Source organism: Sinocyclocheilus grahami, unplaced genomic scaffold (genome assembly GCF_001515645.1).
Source record: "Sinocyclocheilus grahami isolate Dianchi unplaced genomic scaffold, SAMN03320097.WGS_v1.1 scaffold86.1, whole genome shotgun sequence".
In the NCBI taxonomy this organism is placed as follows: Eukaryota; Metazoa; Chordata; class Actinopteri; order Cypriniformes; family Cyprinidae; genus Sinocyclocheilus; species Sinocyclocheilus grahami.
The window spans coordinates 1,456,150-1,465,908 of NW_015505265.1; the positions used below are offsets into that span (position 1 = coordinate 1,456,150).

General features: G+C 37.8%; 1 protein-coding gene and 1 pseudogene across 1 annotated transcript in view; one reads left to right on the forward strand and one right to left on the reverse strand.

Moving 5' to 3' along the window:
* The window catches only part of exoc5 (exocyst complex component 5), a 29,207-nt gene extending 25,632 nt beyond the window's left edge, over nucleotides 1-3,575 (reverse strand). The window contains exons 1-2 of the mRNA XM_016274388.1: nucleotides 3,402-3,575; nucleotides 2,935-3,029 (exon numbers count right to left, since the gene is read on the reverse strand). Of these exons, the coding sequence (XP_016129874.1) occupies nucleotides 2,935-3,029; nucleotides 3,402-3,434 (128 nt within the window). The 5' untranslated portion in view covers nucleotides 3,435-3,575. The remainder of the gene's footprint in view (nucleotides 1-2,934; nucleotides 3,030-3,401) is intronic.
* A 207-nt stretch (nucleotides 3,576-3,782) lies between these two features.
* Nucleotides 3,783-7,852, forward strand: LOC107586842 (AP-5 complex subunit mu-1-like; annotated as a pseudogene).
* The last annotated feature ends 1,907 nt before the right edge of the window (nucleotides 7,853-9,759 follow it).

The following is a 9,759-nucleotide window of genomic DNA, read 5'->3' on the forward strand; positions in this document are numbered from 1 at the left end:
CCTCCAATTCAGTAAAACCTTTTTTACATTTTGGAAATTTTCATGAAAAAAAAAACTATTATTAACTATTATGCACTACGTCAAGGTCATTAACCAAATAAGCAAATTTGAGACAGTAAACAAGTCAATAAATTTAAACATATGGTCTTGCTTTCATAAGAATGCTGTTCTTAACATACTCAAATCATGCTGGATAACATAATCATCTGATTTTACAGATATGGGCTGCCAAATGCTCAGAAAATTTGTATTCATTTTTTAATTAAACTGCAAACTATTTGTTATGTAGACAATATAATTTATCATTTTCCTAAGTGGTCACATACTTTTGGATTTCACTGCATATTGAAATTTGTTCATATGGCCTACGTGGATACTAGTCACTTGTCAAGTTGCCAAAAGAAGGAGAATCGCTGACAACCAGAACTCTGAAGTAATTTTTATACATGAAAAGTACATTAGAGCGGAGGCTTCAGTGAGCGTTCCAAAGAACACTCTTTGTGTCCACAAAACACTGAAAAACTGCCCATTTCACAGTCTGATTTGCGCGATGCAGGCTTATGTCCCAAATTAAGTTAGCTTGGCTAGCATGTAATCTGTGAGGAAATGTAATATAAAACCTGACCAATCATACGAAAATGCCTGAAGCTCTGTTCCCAGATCCTGAAACCAGCTCAACGGCAGGGATCAGTATATGCTGGGCTGAGATTCATTTATCTTTCATGAATGCTTCTCCAAATAGACGCAGAAAAAATCTGAGAGTCTGATCTCAAACTGTGAAGTGATAAAGCATCCAGGGAGAGCATCTTATTTCTCAAGATCACATAAGCACTTACCTCGGCAGCAAATAAGCTAATGGCCCGTTACCATAAATTGTGGTTCTTCATAAAAAGTGTCTCTCTGCGCTGTGCATGTGCACGTATATTTAGGAAACCTCACACATACAACCAAAAGCTTCGTCAGCTGCATTTCAAAGAACTTGTAGGACAGCAAAGTCAAAAGCTCCAACTCAGCAAGTTTGGATTCTCTGGGTGGTAGCAAAACATTCTGAAGTGATGAGTATATAATCTCATATCACCGTAATTCCCTAAACGCTGCTGGCAGCTTAAGTTCTTTTTCCTCTCTCCATCTTTTCCCCTCAAATTTGTTCTCTTCCATCATTTGTAAGTCAATGGTTTGCCCAGCTCACAACAGCCTCTTCATGGTCGGTTATTTGAGAGCTTGGTGTAAAATTTGGAGTGATGTTTCTGCTCTGGCAGTCAAAAGCACTTTTGCTGTGTCTGTGTGTGTTAAAGTAAACTTCTTGTCTTTTTTATGCTTTTGTCTCTGACAGTGGAATGACTGTCAAACTAGTCAAACTTCAACAAAATGATATGTTGTGATTACGTCCACATTATAAACGTATTAGAAAAGGAACTTTGAAAAGTTTTTGGACACTTTTGAATTTCACTGCATTAGAAAACTAAATCTGTGGCAAAACAAGTGGCATTTGAAATGATGAACGAATGGCAAATAAATGATTTTATGCATTTTCTCCAAACTAACTTTACTAACTATGCTTTTCTAGTTACTTTTAACCAACTGATGATTTTCAGCAGTCAGTTAAGTTCACATAGGTGTCACCACAGGTGAAGTTCATCATGTCCAACATTTGACGATCGCAAAGTGTCCAAACTACTTGCCTTCATTTTTTCTTTAAATATATTGTTTTATCTATTTAAACTTCTTTTATTTGACCTCATTTGTGCAATGTTTCGCTTAAAAAGGGTTTGTGCTATAAGCTATTTCTTTAAAATCATCTTTTTATAAGGTAACAACAAGTTTAAGTGTGGTTTAGGCTTCTAAACATTTTCTTGGGCCAATTTATGTATAACTAGACCCAGAAAGAACAGAATATGTCTACATATGTTTGCTGTGATGAGAGGGGCGGGGCCGAGAGCTGTGGGAAAGTCCAGGCCTGGTCCTCTCTCGTCCAACACTGTCGTCACTCCTCCTTTTATCCTTCCGGAGCTCCTCCGTGGGACTCGAGACCGGTGAGTGGCGCAGGTGTCGTGCATTAGCATTTACTCCACCGGCCTCGCCCCTCTCGTCACATTTGCATTTGTTGCTTTACTTTAGAACAAATATGTAAAATGAATTTAAATAAAATGTGCTAAATAGATCTATTAAGACTATTAGGATCTTGCCGTATCTAAAAGCATGACATTTTCCTTAGTATTTTTAATAAATGAAAAAGAAAAACGCAGTGAATGTGTAGCACTTTGTGAATGATGGATGGTCCAATCCTACAGAAATCAGCGTTTAATGTGTATAAGGTAAAAATTAAGATTTATATAATGCATACGCAGCACAAACGCACTTCACATACATAAACTGCAAATAGACATCTTAGGAATTTAAATAACGCAATAGTTGCAGAGCTGAAAAATTAATACAATCTAAAAACTACACTACCAATCAAAAGCATACGCGCGATTACTAATACTTTATTAATATTTTTTTCCATATTTTAGAATAGTAAAGTACAATCAAAACTACGAGATCTCATCGCACTCACCTCTCTCTCAGTCTACTACAAGGTCTATCAAAATGTGTTTATAACGTGAAATAAAATCTTATATTTCAGCTTCTACTGTATAACGTAGCCAACATTACAACTCTGCACACTCTGAGCTTCTCATGACCAATTTCATCCTAAGAATCTTTTTGTACAGTATTGAAGGGGTTGCCATCTACACTGACACCTTGTTTTCAATGACTAACCCGTTAAATTGAACAATTTCAATTAGAAAATCATACATAAGCAAATGTTTGTTTGTCCACAAAACTAATTTCAAACATTTAAGCTTTAGATCAAAAGGTATTTAATATCGATGTAAAGTCAATCGACTTGTGGTGTATGTTTATGACAATTATAAATATTTCGAGACTCACTTTTTGGGGTCAAATGCCTCTGCACCTCCTTTGGAGCCTCCTCCAGGTGTTCTCCATGCCAGTCTCTCAATATACTCATCAGCATCAAACGGTTCCTGTTAAGATCACAAAAATAAAAATGAATAAGAAGCTAAATGTAATTGCCAATGACATGCACAGATGAATAAGCTTTAATAAATTAGGATGACCCTCTAGACTGTTTACACAAAGGTGGTCTAGAGAATCGGATCATTTTAAATGAGAACTGTACAGATCGTCTGACAACACAAACCAGAACAGCTGGGCAGAGTATTTATGCGACAATGTGGCGTTTAGCTTCTCATTAGTGCTAATCTAACGTTACTGTCTGCATGCAGCAAGTTATGTCAAAACTAAACAATGTAAATAAGGCTCATATATGAGCTATGAAAACAGCTTGAGCTGTAGCGCAGACCGTGACAGCCTTCGTGACATAAACCCAGCCTTACCTCGAATAACTGAGCTGTCGTAACGTTAGCCATATTTCTCAGCGTCTGAAAGCAAAAGGTAACGTTAAGTTCGCAAATACTCCCTAAAACGGCGTAGTTTCGAGACTATATTTTGCTCCTTGTTGTTTATGTCTATTCTGAAAACAATTGCTTCCTGCATCTAGCTGCCATGACCGGGCCGGAAATAGAAAGAAAGGATACGGGGTGAGGATAAGAGGGCTATGCGTTTAAGAGCAGGTCTAGGATCAGTTTTGATGTTCTACTACAATGTAGTTAATAAACAGCGCCGTTTTTACGGCTGATCCTACGTCAGCGCCGTCGCAGCGACCCGTCCACGCCCCAAAATGTCACGTGATCGTCGGCATACAGGAAAAACAAGCCGTCACATGGGAATAACATGACAGAGGCGAGTTCCTTTATTTTGCTTTCATTTCTTTAAACATGTTATGTTAAGACCTTACGTTTATATCGGTCACACACTATCAAACTGTGGGAAAAAAATTAAATAAATAAAAATCTTTCGTCGTACCGAGTCAGCTAACAAGTGCATACTTCACTAACACATGTTTGGCATTTTAGACTAGTCCCGCTCATCCATAGGGACAGAAACAACAGCATGAGTATACGAGCGTTATGGGTTGTCTCACACGAGAAGGGTGAATCTGAAAAAGTGCGGTTTTCCAGGTAAGGACGTTTTCTGTGAAGGAATGTTAGCCTATTGCATACTGTGAAGTATGTACTGCGTACTCTATTTAAAGTAGCCTTTTAGAATTGCATACTAACATACTGCTATTACCTTTTCTGCTTCTGTACTGTATATGTGACCCTGGACCACAAAACCAGTCATGAGAGTAACATTTTTGAGATTTCCAAAAAAAAAAAAAAATAAGTTCTGGCGGATGATTAAATAAACTTTCCATTGATGTATGGTTTGTTAGGATAGGACAATATTTGGCCGAGATACAACTATTTTTTAAGCTCGTCAACTAACATTTTACGTCATAGTCTTCGTTAACAAAATTAACAGTACTGTGGCACATGCTTATTATAAACAGAATATTATCGTGCATTGTTTTGTTTGCAAATATATTTATCGTTATAGTTATCATTATAGTTATTGTTCTTGGTGTGATTACTGGCATACCAATATTGGCATACAAATGACCATTCAGCAGTAGTTTTTGCACTGATATAATATTGGTTAAAATGGTATTAGAGATGAAATTATTTGTGAATGGCACTGAGCTTAGCATTTTTCCTGAGACAGTTTTGCACGCTACTTCCTGTCGCATGCACACACTCTTAAGCGGCCAAGACAGCAGGTGTGGGTATTGGGACAGGCCTATTATTACACTGTAGGTAGAGCCCACTGAAAGTCAAGTTGAACACATTACATCGTGGGATACAGTACGTAGTAAGTAGTCTGGGTTTTCCATGAAAACAGAAAATGCAAACTGTGCACAGCATTTGATTGGAATGCTTTTAGTCAATTTGTTATTTTTCTTTTGTTATGTGTTTTAACTCGGGCGATTCCCAACAGTTGAGCTCCGTACCAAATCCTTGGCTGGAACTCAGTATGTGGCCATTCCGGAGGACTGCGTCATACCCAAGCTTCTGTTTACAGAGCTGGGCCTGGTGGATGCAGACAAACCTTACGTAGAAGTACGGGACTACTGCGCCCGTCAGCACCGCTCACTGGCTGTGGAGCTCCGTTTGGACGGCCCGGGTAGGAGAACCCTCTGGCCCTTGCTCACGGTCACTCAGGGAGCGTTAATCCTAGCCTGGCTTCCTCTAGTGGAAGCACCTCCTGAGCCTTGGCCACCTCTCCCCAGTCTGGCCTCAGTCTCTCAGGGCTTAGCTCTTTTGTCAGGCCTGCAGGATTTCCTTTGTGGCCCTGGAGGTAAACCAGAGCCTGATGTGCTGGCCTCCCGTTTGGCTGCTCTTCCCTCCGTGCTCCTGCAGGTTTGCCCTTTGGGGAGGCCACTGGACACCCCTCTTCCTGCTGGATCGGTGCCTGCTGCTGTGGCTCCAAGCCCAGGGGGGGGCTCAAAAGCAGCCAGCCTGGAAGGCAGGGGTCCATCGAGGCAGGGCGGTAGTAAGTGTGGCCCTTACCGAGAAGGTGAGGTCCATGCAGTACGGCAAGAGCAGTCAACAAGATATCTGGGATGTGTACGGCATGGTCATGTGCAAAGTTAGTCCCCACTGAACGCATAGTTTGATCAGTGTTATATTTATATATAAACTTGTGTCACATTAATGACTTCATGTTTTTCAGTGTGAGGTTGAAGGTGTTCTGCCCAATGTGACCGTCACCCTCACACTCCCACACAACGGTGGGAGTGTGAGGACATTCTTGTCCATCCCTGTGTGACGTCTCTGGATGCAAGCATTCTTACCGCCTGCAGTGTGGACGAGAATGGCGGTTCCGCCTTTTCAGGGCCATACAAGTTCCCTTTTTCACCACCTCTGGAGCTTTTCAGACTCTGTAGCTACACCTCACAGGTAAAGCTTATTCTGGCAATAGTTTGTCTTATGTTTTGTCTAGAGATGCACCGATCGACCGGCCAGGGACCGGAATTAGCCGTTTTTCCACATGACGGATTTCAGCCTGCCGGTTCCGAGCCGGTCTGTTTTGACATCACACCTACGACGACTGATAATGAATTTATGTCGTGCCAGATGAGGCTTGCGAAGTCAGAGTGAGTATGTGAGACTCGTGCAGAAAACAAAACAAATGAATGCAACAGCACTCACAGAAAGTTATAGATGCATACTGCGGTAGTAAAAAAAAGTAATTTATAATATATGATTTAGGTACGCAACATTGCACGACCAAAATGTTTCAACACGAATGCAATGTGATTTTATACAATAGTAGTTCAATAAACAAATTTAAATTTAAGTGACTTAAAAAATCGAAAATAGTTCCAATCAAAGCCACAGCAGAACTGTTTTGTGTCTCTGAGCAACACAGCGGTGTTTCGTTACTGAATGAATCCACGTTTTTAAACGAATCAAGTGAGTCAATGATTCAGTATCCCATTCATAAAGACAGTAGTCACTTGCCTAATTTCTGAATGAATCAGCCGTTTGAACGAATCTGTTGAATAAAGGACTAAATGACTCACTCATTCAAACAGTCATTTGCTGCCACCTACTGGTTTGGTTTCATATTTAAAACTATCATTGCGTTTTCCCCAACATTTCTTATTTGTATGTTTAAAAAATATTTAAAACATTAATCTTATAAAATTCTTTATGCATTCGAAATTTTGCAGTGTAAATGCATTTATGGCATCTCAGCTTCATCAAACAGTCTGTGTAAATACATCTAATGCCACTTCAGATGCAGCTTCTGTGTTTCCTGCGGTGGTATCAGTATTTTGATACTGATTTTGTTTGAATGGTAACAGCTCTACAGTTTCTTATTGTTCTAACTAAATTAATTGAAACAATGCAAGAATTTGATGTGAAAGATGACACATTTAATAAGGTATTTAATAAAAAAGGACAATTTAAGAAGCATAGTGGGAAATGACATCAGTTTTGTTATATAGCCTACAGCAACTCAAACGATTAATCGCGATTAATCACATCAAAATAAAAGTGTTTGTTTACATAATATATGTATGTGTAGTTTATTTATTATGTATATATAAATACACACACATACATACCGTATATATTTTGAAAATATTTATATGTATATACATTTATATTATATATATTTAATATATAAACATAATTTCCTTAAATATATATACATGCATGTTTTTGTATTTATATATACATAATAAATATACACAGTACACACTCATATATTATGTAAACAAAAACGTTTATTTAGGATGTGATTAATCACGATTAATCGTTTGACAGCCCTAAACTATCTATAAAAAGCTAACACAAAATATTAATAAATACTTTAATAGTATATATAAAAATCTAAAATAACACAGATGTTAAAATAAGTACACAAAGGCTTATTGACATGAAAAAAAATTAATGTTGAGTATATCAACAATGAAAATTAACCTATATACCTTTTTTCCCCTCTAGCACGAGAGCTGGTCTCCTCAGAATATTACATTTGGAACTCCACAGGTGATGCCCCGGTGTCCTCTGGACTCATGATGCTGTGACGGCCTTAATAAATCATTGTAGATATTAAACAAGGAATGATATTCTGTATGGAAATGCTGCTGTCATACAGTGTTAACTTACATTTACAGTCTGACTTTCGTATATCGGTGTGTTTTTTTGTCAAAATATGAAATCCCAGAATGTGTCTTGAATGCATACGACTCCTTTATTTAGCTGAAAATGGGCTGATATATAATGAATGACTGGTCAGAGAACCTGATAAACATTTATTATATAATATTATTATATATAAAATATATTTAGCGATTAACTAGCTTTTATACAGCATAATAAGAAAAGTTTTTATCTGCACCATTTTTAATTAAATGCTCTTTCATTTTCACTAATAAGATGTAATGAAGAATTAAAATTCAATTAACAGTTCTTTCATTTTGCTTCAGACTGGGCCTCCAGTGTTTACTGGTGTTCAGGCTTTGGTTTTCCCTATTAGCTGTTCAGCTGGTTTACATAGAGCCTCCTTGAGCTCACTCACAAGAGGACTTTGGCCCTGTGCTTGTTTGATGAGGCTGAAAAGAGTGTATTTTGATGGGAGAGAAGGAGAGAAGGCAATTGTTGAGGAGAAATACCAGACTGGTATCCAAAGAGGTTCTTAATTAGTTTCCAAAGTGACCCATAGAGGTCCCACTTAAGCTTGTCTCGGTCTCTCTCCTGCCCAACAAAAACAGTTCATTGAGACTTAAAAATACCAGTCATCCAACTTGCAACTAAAGGACCCTTTAATTCTGGTCTTTTATTGTTACAATAGGAAATCAATTATGCAGCCTATGATGTTATAGAATGTATCTGCTTAACTAAATGTTATAAACCTAACCAGGTGCATAAATTGTGTCACCTTATACATTGCGTGGTTCTGGGCAGAAAGCCATTTCTGCATAGGTATAAATAGCAGCTGAGTTGCATTTGGCTGTCAATTACGGCTGAGAATTCCCATGGAGCAAGATGATGATGATGGTTCAGCTGGAGCCACATAAGAGCTCTCCACTGAAGCAAACCATTGTCAGAGAGATTAATTGTCTGCCACGTCTACTGATTGCCTTGCTGCGTCTCTGTAAGAACAAGGCAGGGCTGCATTCTCACAAGGATTTCCTCCTTAGAACACTGAGCGTGATCAATCTTATGGCTGAAGCAAGTCTCCAATAAGGTCCTCTTCTTTTTGCTCTATGTGTCTGTATTCAATGAGCTTCTCAGAGAATTCCACACTTCCTCTTAGTCTGACTGGCTCCTGACCTGGAGTCAATCGGGCCATTCCCCGTCATACAGTAATTCTAAAGGAATGTGTTCAGGATTCTTATTGGAATTTCTACAATAATTAGGAATCATAATTAAAAAAAAAAAAAAAAAGTGGGATTGATTTTATTTAAATCTTGCGTCCTATTGGATATTATGCGGTCTTTATTGTATTGAAAAAATGTCTTCCAACACAGTTGAAGAAATAGCTATAATATTTTTATTTTAATAATTAAATTACAAAATTTTGATTTAAATATATAGTTGAGCGATTGAGAACATTGTGATCTAATAGATTTTTTTGTCATGTTGGAATTAGGGTTATTAGGGTTAACTAAAACTAAGACCAAAAAAAAAAAGAGAATAAAATAAATGTAAACCGAAACAAAACTAAAACTAAAATATTAAAAACTTCAACACTATTCATTGATTTTTAGTTTAACTTGATTTGTTAAAGGAACACTCCACTATTTTTGGAAATAGGATCATTTTCCAACTCCCCTAGAGTTAAACTGAGTTTTACTGTTTTCGAATCCATTCAGCCGATCTCCGGGTTTGGGTGGTAGCACTTTTAGCTTAGCTTAGCATAGATCATTGAATCTGATTAGACCGTTAGCATCTCGCTCAAAAATGACCAAAACAGTTTCTATATTTTTCCTATTTATAACTTGACTCTTCTGTAGTTACATCGTGTACTAAGACCGACGGAAAATGAAAAATGTTCTAGGCCGATATGGCTAGGAACTATACTCTCATTCCGGCGTAATAATCAAGGAACTTTGCTGCCGTACCATGGGTGCAGCAGGCGCAATGAAATTAAAATATATTAGATATATTATTATTAAAAATATAGAAACTCTTTAGTCATTTTTGAGCGAGATGCTAACGGTCTAATCAGATTCAATGATCTATGCTAAGCTACAGCTAAAAGTGCTACCGCCAGACCCGGAGATCGGCTGAATGGATT